Below are 14,022 nucleotides of genomic sequence, written 5' to 3'. Positions count from 1 at the left end.
CGCCCGTGGCAGCGAGGCACCCCTCTACGCCTCGCTCCACCACGAACACGTCGACAAATATACGCATTCAACCACAGCTCGCACGCCTCTGTTGCACCACGGCAACATCCTGGCCGCCAAGGGCGCACTGCCTGCCGTTCAACCGGGGGCCCTGCGTCTGACCGGCTCATCTTGCCCTTGCTCGTCCCTTCCTCGGGTACGTGCGGCGCTTGCGGCGCCAGACGGAGACCCGGGCGGACGGCATGCCTCGGTCCAGGCGGGCCGCGTCCAGGCTCCTGCTCGAGGGCGGAAGCGGCGACGTCAGTCGTGTGGGCAACAGGCGGTGGCCAAGGTGCATGCCGGACGACCTCAAGGAGGTCGCGTTGGCCAGCCGCAGGCCAGGGCCCTTTGAGACCCTGTGCTCTGCCTGCATATGCCACGCCTCTCGCTCACTCGCTTCAAGCCGCGGCATGCCGTAATACGGTGTGGACACTCTCTACACCCGCGTCTGGAGGACTCGGCGGTGTGATGAGGCCACCAAACAAACAAGCGAAGCGAAAAAAAAGAAACGACACACGGAAGGCAAAGAGATAACAAAGACTTCGCATATATTGAGGCACGCGCACGCACGCACCCCGACCGCGTCGTTGGCCCGCGGAGGACCGAGAGTGCGCCCGACGGCTTCCCTGTCGTGGTGCCGCCTTCTCCGTGTGGGCGCGAGGGGCGCGGGGAGTCGCCGCAGCAAGGGAGGGGCGACGCCGAAGGGGCATTCGCTGAAGAAGGGGGTGCCCCCTCCTACGCACCTGCGCGCGCGCGGGTGTGCGCGCACACACGTAGGCCGTGCATGGGGCGCAAGGAAAGATCAGGAGCCAGAGCTGCAATCGCCTCGCTTTAGCGTTGCGTATGCACCTGTGTGTCGCCGCTGGGCGCACGGACGCCGCCCTCCTGTCTTCCCGCTGCGCCTACACGTGAGCCTCCTTGGCTCCTGCCCCTGCCACCACCACACCTGTGGCACCTCGCACACCCCCTCCCTCCACCTCTCCGTTTGAGGAGTCCATGCGGTGTGCGTGAGGGGGAGGCGATTTGGAGAAGGCAACGAGGGCGACGGCTCAGAGGGGGAGGGAGGGGGCCCTCGATGGGCGTGTCGCCGTCAAGGGTGCGCTGCCCACCACAACGCGCAGATCGCTGTGCAGATCGAAAAGGCAGAAGCGAAGGGGGAGGCGGAAAGCCCCACAAAGGACACACGCAGGAGAAGACGAAAGCAGGCGAGGGAGAAACCGCGAACACGCCCGCAAGCGGTCGCGCGCACGAGAGGGCAGCGAGCGAGAGCGGGAGAGATGCCGGCGAAAGTCAGGGGCGAGCGTCCGCAGCCTCCGCTCCCTCCGTCTTTCCCGCCGGCATCAGCTCCGCCGGCTCCTCCACGAGGGCGTCGTCGTGGAGCTGCCGCGCTGCCGCCACGTTTGCCCGTCACTTCCTGCGGCACTCTCCTTCCTACTCCTCCGTTGCTTTTTTGGACTCCTCCTCCTCCTGCCCATCCGGTTCGTCACCCTTACCGGACTCTCCGATTTGCCACGGGAGCATCAGGAAGATAATGTTGATGAGATTCAGGACCCAGGCCACCATGAAAAGAGCAAAGCCGACCCCAAACTTGTAGTCCTTCCGCAGAGGGGGGCAAAACCTGCTCTCATTCCTACCGTACTCCACCACCATGAACCCCCAGGTGATGCCCAACGTGACGATGCCAGCGATGTTGAACACCAGGCAGAGCCAGCGGAGCAAAGAGCAGCAGCACAGCATAATGAAGCCGAGCAGCGCCGCAAGGGCGTACACGAAGACGGAGATGATGGACAAAATCTGGCCTATGCGGAAATGCTGGAGGCGGGTCGGGCAAAACTTCCACTGGTCGTCGGTGGGCATGGCGTACATGATGGTGTTGCACTCGAACTTTGAACCCCACAGGGTTATGCACAGTGATATGTTGAACAGGTCCTTGGTGGTGCCACGGAACATGTCGATCGGCGTACCGACCAGCACGAAGAGGAACGCGATGAACTGGAGGATCGCGTAGAGAATAATACCGACCGGGTACGCCATCTTCGAAGGCCCACGGCGGAATTCTGAGAGAGGCACAGCGGAGGCACACACGGGGACACACGGCAGGGGAGTCGAGATCGCGCAGTGACGCTGGCGAGGGGAACGCGGGGGTGCAAGCCGAAGACAGCGAGGGAGAGCCTTGGCAGCACACACACACACAAACAGGTATATATACGTATATTATTGTTGTTGTTGCACGTGCACGTGCACGTTGTCGGCGTTTGTTTGTGCGCGTGCGTTGTGAGAGGGGGTGGGCGGATGCGCCACGCGAGCAAGAGTGAAAGGAGGCGAGGAGAGAGAGAGATCGGGGTGAGGGAGGGAGGCAGTCGTGAGGAGACAGGCAAGTGGGACTGCGAGGCGTGCGCAGCGGGAGCAGGTGGGCCACTTGATGACATGCACACAAGCAAGAAGGATCAGGACGGGAGCCCAGTGGATGTGCGGCGAGCCGCACCGGCAACGAAGGAGAGAGGCAGAGGCGCGAGAGACGGCGCCCAAGCGGAGAGGGCAGATGGCGCTGCCTGCCGCCCCCCCCCCCTCCCTAGGGCCCGACAGCAGAAGACACATCGATCACAGCACCGTGGGAGGAGACAGCAGCACGCAAACACACCGCCATCGTCGCGGCCCTCACAGGCGGCACCGCCGCGACAATCCGCCGACACCACCGGCGCCGCGCCGTCACCGCGCATCCCGCTCATTGCAGGACCACAGGGAGAGACACGCCGGGCGCAGACCGACGGAAAACACACGGACACCGCACCGCGGCAGCCCTGCACCACAACAATGAGGAGGGTCGCCAGAGAGCAGGGGATGTGAGCAGCAGCGACCCCCCTCCCCCCCCGGTGTGCGCGCGATGGGGCGAGGAGGGCGGGGGTGCCGGTCGCAGCACGTGAGGGTGCCCCTCCATCAGTGCACACTCCCCTCCACCCCGACACCCACGCGCTCGCACAGATCCACCACCCGCCCTTCCCCATCACCTCCTCATCTCCCCGCGCGTCCACCGCCACCAGCACCGGGGAAATGCGCAGCGGAGCGGAACGAAGCTGCGCGCGGCCGGCACACGTCTCCTGCAGCTGCCGCGCTGCCTTCAACAGTTTCCCATTCGTACACCTTGCCGCCCACACGCGGCCTTGATGCACGGCGGCAAACAGCTCGCCCACGTCGTTGCCGTGAGATGCCGACCAAGTGGTGGAGGCTAGCAGCGTCGATGGTGTGCTGCGTGTGGGCGAACGCCTGCTCGCGGCTGAACACGGCAGTCATGCACAAGTCGAGGCGCCGCAGCCCAGCGGTCGCCATGCTGAGCGACGCAGTGGGCACCCCTCCATGGCGAGATGGCACAGACAACGGCCGCACACGCCAGCGCCACCGCTGAAGGCGACGATGCGGGGATGCGACGGCACCACCAGCCCAGGCACACTGCGCACCACCGCCGCCTCCTCGTCCTTGCGCTTCACGGCGAGGGCCCCCCGCCGGCCGTCGCGAGCACACACACGCCCCGGGATCACCGAGCGGCCTTGGAGGGGGTCTCGGTGGCGGTTCGTGGTTCATGGCCGCTGCTGCTGCCGCCGGCAGGCGCGCAGGCTCGTCGCGAGGACGCAACGCACCACAAGCGCGCGCGCAACGCGGCTCACGCGCTCCAGCAGCCTCGCGCTGTGGTGCAGCTTCCTCGGCGGCCCCCGCGCCACAATGCCCTCAGGTGCCACGCAGAGCTCCCCCTTCGCCAGTGCCCGTCACCAGCGGCTAGGTCGCACTGTCCATCGGCTTGACAACCGCGCCGTGCCGTAGGCCCGGTGACGGCGCTGGCCGGTAGGGGAGGGGGGGGGACGGCACCATCGAATGTGCGCCGCCGCCACCAGCGCTCCAGGCGCGCAGGCAATCAGAGCAGCAGGAGACCTGAGGGCATGCGGGCGCGTGCCGCACCGCCTGTGCCGCGCACCGCGCGCAGACGGATGCCGGTGATGCCTCCCGGCACTCGGCCTAGCCAGTATGCGAGAGCCAGCACCTTTATGTTCGCATGGGCGTTTCTCCTGTTGGTGTACGTGCGCGTCTTGGCGTTCACCTCTGCGTTGCCGCTCATCATCGTGCTTCGCCAACAAGCACCCATGAGGCAAGCGCGAAGGTGCAGCAGAGAAGAGAGGGGCAGGTGAGGAGGAATGGGTGCACAAGGAGGCTGCGTCGCCAGGAGGCGCACACGCACGCGTATGCGCACATAACGACACATATGCCGGCATGCAGGCGCACGCGCATAGCACAGCCGCGCCGCTGGCCGCAGCAAAGACCTCGGCGAGCGGAAGACACGGAGGCGAGAACGAAATGATCAGAAACGCTCGAGGAAGGCACCGTACAGAACAAAAGACAAGGCGAGGGAAGAAAGGAAAAGGGGAAGGGCGCACGCACACACGCACACACGCCGTGGCGTCCCAGGCGGAGCCGGCATGCGGAGCCGTCGGAGGAGCAAGCAAAATCGAGGACGTCTGCATTGTCGTCCGCGTGCGTGCGCGCGCGCGTGCATTCCCCCTTTTCTGTTTTGCTGTTATGTGCTATTGACGTTTTGCGTGTCCGCCCGTGGCAGCGAGGCACCCCTCTACGCCTCGCTCCACCACAAACACGTCGACAAATATACGCATTCAACCACAGCTCGCACGCCTCTGTTGCACCACGGCAACATCCTGGCCGCCAAGGGCGCACTGCCTGCCGTTCAACCGGGGGCCCTGCGTCTGACCGGCTCATCTTGCCCTTGCTCGTCCCTTCCTCGGGTACGTGCGGCGCTTGCGGCGCCAGACGGAGACCCGGGCGGACGGCATGCCTCGGTCCAGGCGGGCCGCGTCCAGGCTCCTGCTCGAGGGCGGAAGCGGCGACGTCAGTCGTGTGGGCAACAGGCGGTGGCCAAGGTGCATGCCGGACGACCTCAAGGAGGTCGCGTTGGCCAGCCGCAGGCCAGGGCCCTTTGAGACCCTGTGCTCTGCCTGCATATGCCACGCCTCTCGCTCACTCGCTTCAAGCCGCGGCATGCCGTAATACGGTGTGGACACTCTCTACACCCGCGTCTGGAGGACTCGGCGGTGTGATGAGGCCACCAAACAAACAAGCGAAGCGAAAAAAAAGAAACGACACACGGAAGGCAAAGAGATAACAAAGACTTCGCATATATTGAGGCACGCGCACGCACGCACCCCGACCGCGTCGTTGGCCCGCGGAGGACCGAGAGTGCGCCCGACGGCTTCCCTGTCGTGGTGCCGCCTTCTCCGTGTGGGCGCGAGGGGCGCGGGGAGTCGCCGCAGCAAGGGAGGGGCGACGCCGAAGGGGCATTCGCTGAAGAAGGGGGTGCCCCCTCCTACGCACCTGCGCGCGCGCGGGTGTGCGCGCACACACGTAGGCCGTGCATGGGGCGCAAGGAAAGATCAGGAGCCAGAGCTGCAATCGCCTCGCTTTAGCGTTGCGTATGCACCTGTGTGTCGCCGCTGGGCGCACGGACGCCGCCCTCCTGTCTTCCCGCTGCGCCTACACGTGAGCCTCCTTGGCTCCTGCCCCTGCCACCACCACACCTGTGGCACCTCGCACACCCCCTCCCTCCACCTCTCCGTTTGAGGAGTCCATGCGGTGTGCGTGAGGGGGAGGCGATTTGGAGAAGGCAACGAGGGCGACGGCTCAGAGGGGGAGGGAGGGGGCCCTCGATGGGCGTGTCGCCGTCAAGGGTGCGCTGCCCACCACAACGCGCAGATCGCTGTGCAGATCGAAAAGGCAGAAGCGAAGGGGGAGGCGGAAAGCTCCACAAAGGACACACGCAGGAGAAGACGAAAGCAGGCGAGGGAGAAACCGCGAACACGCCCGCAAGCGGTCGCGCGCACGAGAGGGCAGCGAGCGAGAGCGGGAGAGATGCCGGCGAAAGTCAGGGGCGAGCGTCCGCAGCCTCCGCTCCCTCCGTCTTTCCCGCCGGCATCAGCTCCGCCGGCTCCTCCACGAGGGCGTCGTCGTGGAGCTGCCGCGCTGCCGCCACGTTTGCCCGTCACTTCCTGCGGCACTCTCCTTCCTACTCCTCCGTTGCTTTTTTGGACTCCTCCTCCTCCTGCCCATCCGGTTCGTCACCCTTACCGGACTCTCCGATTTGCCACGGGAGCATCAGGAAGATAATGTTGATGAGATTCAGGACCCAGGCCACCATGAAAAGAGCAAAGCCGACCCCAAACTTGTAGTCCTTCCGCAGAGGGGGGCAAAACCTGCTCTCATTCCTACCGTACTCCACCACCATGAACCCCCAGGTGATGCCCAACGTGACGATGCCAGCGATGTTGAACACCAGGCAGAGCCAGCGGAGCAAAGAGCAGCAGCACAGCATAATGAAGCCGAGCAGCGCCGCAAGGGCGTACACGAAGACGGAGATGATGGACAAAATCTGGCCTATGCGGAAATGCTGGAGGCGGGTCGGGCAAAACTTCCACTGGTCGTCGGTGGGCATGGCGTACATGATGGTGTTGCACTCGAACTTTGAACCCCACAGGGTTATGCACAGTGATATGTTGAACAGGTCCTTGGTGGTGCCACGGAACATGTCGATCGGCGTACCGACCAGCACGAAGAGGAACGCGATGAACTGGAGGATCGCGTAGAGAATAATACCGACCGGGTACGCCATCTTCGAAGGCCCACGGCGGAATTCTGAGAGAGGCACAGCGGAGGCACACACGGGGACACACGGCAGGGGAGTCGAGATCGCGCAGTGACGCTGGCGAGGGGAACGCGGGGGTGCAAGCCGAAGACAGCGAGGGAGAGCCTTGGCAGCACACACACACACAAACAGGTATATATACGTATATTATTGTTGTTGTTGCACGTGCACGTGCACGTTGTCGGCGTTTGTTTGTGCGCGTGCGTTGTGAGAGGGGGTGGGCGGATGCGCCACGCGAGCAAGAGTGAAAGGAGGCGAGGAGAGAGAGAGATCGGGGTGAGGGAGGGAGGCAGTCGTGAGGAGACAGGCAAGTGGGACTGCGAGGCGTGCGCAGCGGGAGCAGGTGGGCCACTTGATGACATGCACACAAGCGAGAAGGATCAGGACGGGAGCCCGGTGGATGTGCGGCGCGCCGCAACGGCAGCGAGGGAGAGAGGCAGAGGCGCGAGAGACGGCGACCAAGCGGGGAGGGCAGATGGCGCTGCCTGCCGCCCCCCCTCCCTAGGGCCCGACAGCAGAAGACACATCGCTCACAGCACCGTGGGAGGAGACAGCAGCACACAAACACACCGCCATCGTCGCGGCCCTCACAGGCGGCACCGCCGCGACAATCCGCCGACACCACCGGCGCCGCGCCGTCACCGCGCATCCCGCTCATTGCAGGACCACAGGGAGAGACACGCCGGGCGCAGACCGACGGAAAACACACGGACACCGCACCGCGGCAGCCCTGCACCACAACAATGAGGAGGGTCGCCAGAGAGCAGGGGATGTGAGCAGCAGCGACCCCCCTCCCCCCCGGTGTGCGCGCGATGGGGCGAGGAGGGCGGGGGTGCCGGTCGCAGCACGTGAGGGTGCCCCTCCATCAGTGCACACTCCCCTCCACCCCGACACCCACGCGCTCGCACAGATCCACCACCCGCCCTTCCCCATCACCTCCTCATCTCCCCGCGCGTCTACCGCCACCAGCACCGGGGAAATGCGCAGCGGAGCGGAACGAAGCTGCGCGCGGCCGGCACACGTCTCCTGCAGCTGCCGCGCTGCCTTCAACAGTTTCCCATTCGTACACCTTGCCGCCCACACGCGGCCTTGATGCACGGCGGCAAACAGCTCGCCCACGTCGTTGCCGTGAGATGCCGACCAAGTGGTGGAGGCTAGCAGCGTCGATGGTGTGCTGCGTGTGGGCGAACGCCTGCTCGCGGCTGAACACGGCAGCCATGCACAAGTCGAGGCGCCGCAGCCCAGCGGTCGCCATGCTGAGCGACGCAGTGGGCACCCCTCCATGGCGAGATGGCACAGACAACGGCCGCACACGCCAGCGCCACCGCTGAAGGCGACGATGCGGGGATGCGACGGCACCACCAGCGTAGGCACACTGCGCACCACCGCCGGCCGTCGCGAGCACACACACGCCCCGGGATCACCGAGCGGCCTTGGAGGGGGTCTCGGTGGCGGTTCGTGGTTCATGGCCGCTGCTGCTGCCGCCGGCAGGCGCGCAGGCTCGTCGCGAGGACGCAACGCACCACAAGCGCGCGCGCAACGCGGCTCACGCGCTCCAGCAGCCTCGCGCTGTGGTGCAGCTTCCTCGGCGGCCCCCGCGCCACAATGCCCTCAGGTGCCACGCAGAGCTCCCCCTTCGCCAGTGCCCGTCACCAGCGGCTAGGTCGCACTGTCCATCGGCTTGACAACCGCGCCGTGCCGTAGGCCCGGTGACGGCGCTGGCCGGTAGGGGAGGGGGGGGACGGCACCATCGAATGTGCGCCGCCGCCACCAGCGCTCCAGGCGCGCAGGCAATCAGAGCAGCAGGAGACCTGAGGGCATGCGGGCGCGTGCCGCACCGCCTGTGCCGCGCACCGCGCGCAGACGGATGCCGGTGATGCCTCCCGGCACTCGGCCTAGCCAGTATGCGAGAGCCAGCACCTTTATGTGCGCATGGGCGTTTCTCCTGTTGGTGTACGTGCGCGTCTTGGCGTTCACCTCTGCGTTGCCGCTCATCATCGTGCTTCGCCAACAAGCACCCATGAGGCAAGCGCGAAGGTGCAGCAGAGAAGAGAGGGGCAGGTGAGGAGGAATGGGTGCACAAGGAGGCTGCGTCGCCAGGAGGCGCACACGCACGCGTATGCGCACATAACGACACATATGCCGGCATGCAGGCGCACGCGCATAGCACAGCCGCGCCGCTGGCCGCAGCAAAGACCTCGGCGAGCGGAAGACACGGAGGCGAGAACGAAATGATCAGAAACGCTCGAGGAAGGCACCGTACAGAACAAAAGACAAGGCGAGGGAAGAAAGGAAAAGGGGAAGGGCGCACGCACACACGCACACACGCCGTGGCGTCCCAGGCGGAGCCGGCATGCGGAGCCTTCGGAGGAGCAAGCAAAATCGAGGACGTCTGCATTGTCGTCCGCGTGCGTGCGCGCGCGCGTGCATTCCCCCTTTTCTGTTTTGCTGTTATGTGCTATTGACGTTTTGCGTGTCCGCCCGTGGCAGCGAGGCACCCCTCTACGCCTCGCTCCACCACAAACACGTCGACAAATATACGCATTCAACCACAGCTCGCACGCCTCTGTTGCACCACGGCAACATCCTGGCCGCCAAGGGCGCACTGCCTGCCGTTCAACCGGGGGCCCTGCGTCTGACCGGCTCATCTTGCCCTTGCTCGTCCCTTCCTCGGGTACGTGCGGCGCTTGCGGCGCCAGACGGAGACCCGGGCGGACGGCATGCCTCGGTCCAGGCGGGCCGCGTCCAGGCTCCTGCTCGAGGGCGGAAGCGGCGACGTCAGTCGTGTGGGCAACAGGCGGTGGCCAAGGTGCATGCCGGACGACCTCAAGGAGGTCGCGTTGGCCAGCCGCAGGCCAGGGCCCTTTGAGACCCTGTGCTCTGCCTGCATATGCCACGCCTCTCGCTCACTCGCTTCAAGCCGCGGCATGCCGTAATACGGTGTGGACACTCTCTACACCCGCGTCTGGAGGACTCGGCGGTGTGATGAGGCCACCAAACAAACAAGCGAAGCGAAAAAAAAGAAACGACACACGGAAGGCAAAGAGATAACAAAGACTTCGCATATATTGAGGCACGCGCACGCACGCACCCCGACCGCGTCGTTGGCCCGCGGAGGACCGAGAGTGCGCCCGACGGCTTCCCTGTCGTGGTGCCGCCTTCTCCGTGTGGGCGCGAGGGGCGCGGGGAGTCGCCGCAGCAAGGGAGGGGCGACGCCGAAGGGGCATTCGCTGAAGAAGGGGGTGCCCCCCTCTACGCACCTGCGCGCGCGCGGGTGTGCGCGCACACACGTAGGCCGTGCATGGGGCGCAAGGAAAGATCAGGAGCCAGAGCTGCAATCGCCTCGCTTTAGCGTTGCGTATGCACCTGTGTGTCGCCGCTGGGCGCACGGACGCCGCCCTCCTGTCTTCCCGCTGCGCCTACACGTGAGCCTCCTTGGCTCCTGCCCCTGCCACCACCACACCTGTGGCACCTCGCACACCCCCTCCCTCCACCTCTCCGTTTGAGGAGTCCATGCGGTGTGCGTGAGGGGGAGGCGATTTGGAGAAGGCAACGAGGGCGACGGCTCAGAGGGGGAGGGAGGGGGCCCTCGATGGGCGTGTCGCCGTCAAGGGTGCGCTGCCCACCACAACGCGCAGATCGCTGTGCAGATCGAAAAGGCAGAAGCGAAGGGGGAGGCGGAAAGCTCCACAAAGGACACACGCAGGAGAAGACGAAAGCAGGCGAGGGAGAAACCGCGAACACGCCCGCAAGCGGTCGCGCGCACGAGAGGGCAGCGAGCGAGAGCGGGAGAGATGCCGGCGAAAGTCAGGGGCGAGCGTCCGCAGCCTCCGCTCCCTCCGTCTTTCCCGCCGGCATCAGCTCCGCCGGCTCCTCCACGAGGGCGTCGTCGTGGAGCTGCCGCGCTGCCGCCACGTTTGCCCGTCACTTCCTGCGGCACTCTCCTTCCTACTCCTCCGTTGCTTTTTTAGACTGCACCACCTCCTCCTCCTCCTCCTCCTGCCCATTCGGTTCGTCACCCTCACCGAACTCTCCGATTTGCCACGGGAGCATCAGGAAGATAATGTCGATGATATCCAGGATCCAGGCAAGCACGAAGAGACCGAAGCCGGTGCCGAAATCGTAGCCGTCACTCAGCTCCAGGCACTTGGGCTCTGGGAGTCTGTAGGTGACCACCATGACCGCCCAGACAACGCAAGCGGTGACAGCGCCCACGATGTTCAGCGCCAGGCAGAGCCAGCGGAAGCCAGCGCAGCAGTACAGCAAAAGGAAGCCGAAGAGGAACGCCGCGCCGTACACGAAGATGGAGATGACAGCGAACGCCTCACCAATGCGGAAGTTTCTGAGGCGGATGGGGCAGAACTTCCACCGTACGCCCGGGGTGATGGTTACCTTGGCTTTTCGACAGTCAGTCTTTCCACCCCACAGGGTTATGCATACCCTGGCGCCAAAGCTGTGCTCCGGCTTGATGTAAAACATGTCGACCCCCGTACCGATCAGCACGGAGAAGAACGCGATGAACTGGAGGACGACGTAGATAATGACGCCGAGCTTGCACGCCATCTTCGAAGGCCCACGGCGGAATTCTGAGAGAGGCACAGCGGAGGCACACACGGGGACACACGGCAGGGGAGTCGAGATCGCGCAGTGACGCTGGCGAGGGGAACGCGGGGGTGCAAGCCGAAGACAGCGAGGGAGAGCCTTGGCAGCACACACACACACAAACAGGTATATATACGTATATTATTGTTGTTGTTGCACGTGCACGTGCACGTTGTCGGCGTTTGTTTGTGCGCGTGCGTTGTGAGAGGGGGTGGGCGGATGCGCCACGCGAGCAAGAGTGAAAGGAGGCGAGGAGAGAGAGAGATCGGGGTGAGGGAGGGAGGCAGTCGTGAGGAGACAGGCAAGTGGGACTGCGAGGCGTGCGCAGCGGGAGCAGGTGGGCCACTTGATGACATGCACACAAGCGAGAAGGATCAGGACGGGAGCCCGGTGGATGTGCGGCGCGCCGCAACGGCAGCGAGGGAGAGAGGCAGAGGCGCGAGAGACGGCGACCAAGCGGGGAGGGCAGATGGCGCTGCCTGCCGCCCCCCCTCCCTAGGCCCCGACAGCAGAAGACACATCGCTCACAGCACCGTGGGAGGAGACAGCAGCACGCAAACACACCGCCATCGTCGCGGCCCTCACAGGCGGCACCGCCGCGACAATCCGCCGACACCACCGGCGCCGCGCCGTCACCGCGCATCCCGCTCATTGCAGGACCACAGGGAGAGACACGCCGGGCGCAGACCGACGGAAAACACACGGACACCGCACCGCGGCAGCCCTGCACCACAACAATGAGGAGGATCGCCAGAGAGCAGGGGATGTGAGCAGCAGCGACCCCCCTCCCCCCCGGTGTGCGCGCGATGGGGCGAGGAGGGCGGGGGTGCCGGTCGCAGCACGTGAGGGTGCCCCTCCATCAGTGCACACTCCCCTCCACCCCGACACCCACGCGCTCGCACAGATCCACCACCCGCCCTTCCCCATCACCTCCTCATCTCCCCGCGCGTCCACCGCCACCAGCACCGGGGAAATGCGCAGCGGAGCGGAACGAAGCTGCGCGCGGCCGGCACACGTCTCCTGCAGCTGCCGCGCTGCCTTCAACAGTTTCCCATTCGTACACCTTGCCGCCCACACGCGGCCTTGATGCACGGCGGCAAACAGCTCGCCCACGTCGTTGCCGTGAGATGCCGACCAAGTGGTGGAGGCTAGCAGCGTCGATGGTGTGCTGCGTGTGGGCGAACGCCTGCTCGCGGCTGAACACGGCAGCCATGCACAAGTCGAGGCGCCGCAGCCCAGCGGTCGCCATGCTGAGCGACGCAGTGGGCACCCCTCCATGGCGAGATGGCACAGACAACGGTCGCACACGCCAGCGTCACAGCGTTGCGGCGCACCCTCCACCGTCGGCAAGGAGATGGCCGTGCGTAGATGCGCCAGTGCGTCGATTAGTTCGTGAAGCTCCACGCGAGAGAGGCAAGACAACACTCGGCGCGCCGCCGCACGCGCGCCATCGGCGGGGCCGTGACCTCAATGCTGGCTTGTCATGGGGGCTTGCTGTGTTGCCCGCTGTACGCAGGCGGCTCCTCAACTGTTCGTTTGCGCGTCGGTGTAGGGGCCGGACACTGCGTCCGCCGTCATCGTCGGTGCGGTGCGTCTTGGTGCATTGGCTGCGGCCCACTTATACCGTCTGTACAGATCACCCGGGGCACTTCTGAGCAGCGCGGCGAACACGGATAGGGGCGGCCCTGAGTGGCACTAACACACCCGTCGCTCTTGAGACCGTTTCCAGCAGCGTCAGCGCGTGGGGCGGCTGGTCCAGCCACCGCAGAGCACCCGTGATGCTCCGAGCATACGTGTGCTACGCACGACACAACACGGCCACGCGGTGGATGGACAACAGTGCCGTGTGTGGGCCCAGCGCAAGGTCGTGCGTGTGTCTGCCAACGGCTCAGGCAGTGGCCGGCGGCTGCGAAGCTGCGCGACGCTTACATTCCGGCGCGGCGGCGCACACTGTGGTGCCCGCCGTGAGAGGGGGCGCGCAAGGTTGCGCTCACTTCATTTGGCTGCTTGATCCTTCTGTCCGCTGCCGCCGCACTCCCCACCCGCAAACCTCGCTGTGGGGTGTACACGTGATAGGGGCACCCCGGTACCCTGCTCTCTTCGCACTGTGCCTCCGTCTCATGCACCTGCTCGCGGCTAAACACATCAGAGCCACGGGGTCCATCGTCCGCTCGTCCCGGGAGCTTGCGCTGCAGAGGGTGAGCAAGCGCGAGAGCCGCGCCTGAGTGAGGAGGCAGTCGAAGGCCCTCTTCAAGGCCAGTGCAATGTCGCGGGTCTCTGCTGGCGTCATGCCGCGCCCGTTGAATGCGACGCTGCAGATCGCCGAGAAGACGACGAGACGACGGTCTGCATCATGCCACAGCCTGGGCAACACGGGCTGGTTCTGACGATTTGGGCAAGGTGCGCCTTCAGCAGAGGCCCACGCCACGTCGCGCTGCAGCAAATGGTGCCTGGGGGCTGCCCGCAGCTGAAGGCGTCGTGGTTGCTTGCGCCGCGGCCTGCGCTGCATCCGTCCGCTCGGCCGTCGATGCCGCTACCAGAATGAGCCGGCACACGCTGTGTCCGCCCTGCAGCGACGCCTTGCATGCATGCCACGGACCGAACACGAAGGAGGGGAGACGGAAGAGCACCCGCGGATCCTCCTCCGTGGGCGTGCCGGTCCGCGATGGGGCCCCTCAGGGAGG

The 14,022-nt window shown here is 65.5% G+C and overlaps 3 protein-coding genes across 3 annotated transcripts; all 3 read right to left on the bottom strand.

The window, feature by feature from the left end:
• Positions 1-1,470: 1,470 nt before the first annotated feature.
• LINJ_08_0710 (amastin-like protein) lies at positions 1,471-2,073 on the bottom strand (the record flags this gene model as incomplete). The annotated part of the gene is made up of 1 exon (XM_003392188.1): positions 1,471-2,073. The coding sequence occupies one exon, from the start codon at positions 2,071-2,073 to the stop codon at positions 1,471-1,473; it is 603 nt and encodes a 200-aa protein (XP_003392236.1).
• A 4,027-nt stretch (positions 2,074-6,100) lies between these two features.
• Positions 6,101-6,703, bottom strand: LINJ_08_0700 (amastin-like protein; the record flags this gene model as incomplete). Its single annotated transcript, XM_003392187.1, has 1 exon — positions 6,101-6,703. One exon carries the CDS (start codon positions 6,701-6,703, stop codon positions 6,101-6,103), a length of 603 nt encoding a protein of 200 aa, XP_003392235.1.
• Positions 6,704-10,684: 3,981 nt separating this feature from the next.
• On the bottom strand, positions 10,685-11,299 carry LINJ_08_0690 (amastin-like protein; the record flags this gene model as incomplete). Its single annotated transcript, XM_003392186.1, has 1 exon — positions 10,685-11,299. The coding sequence occupies one exon, from the start codon at positions 11,297-11,299 to the stop codon at positions 10,685-10,687; it is 615 nt and encodes a 204-aa protein (XP_003392234.1).
• Between the last annotated feature and the right edge of the window lie 2,723 nt (positions 11,300-14,022).

Source organism: Leishmania infantum, chromosome 8, assembly GCF_000002875.2.
Source record: "Leishmania infantum JPCM5 genome chromosome 8".
In the NCBI taxonomy this organism is placed as follows: Eukaryota; Euglenozoa; class Kinetoplastea; order Trypanosomatida; family Trypanosomatidae; genus Leishmania; species Leishmania infantum.
This window is presented reverse-complemented; position numbering and strand designations above follow the sequence as displayed.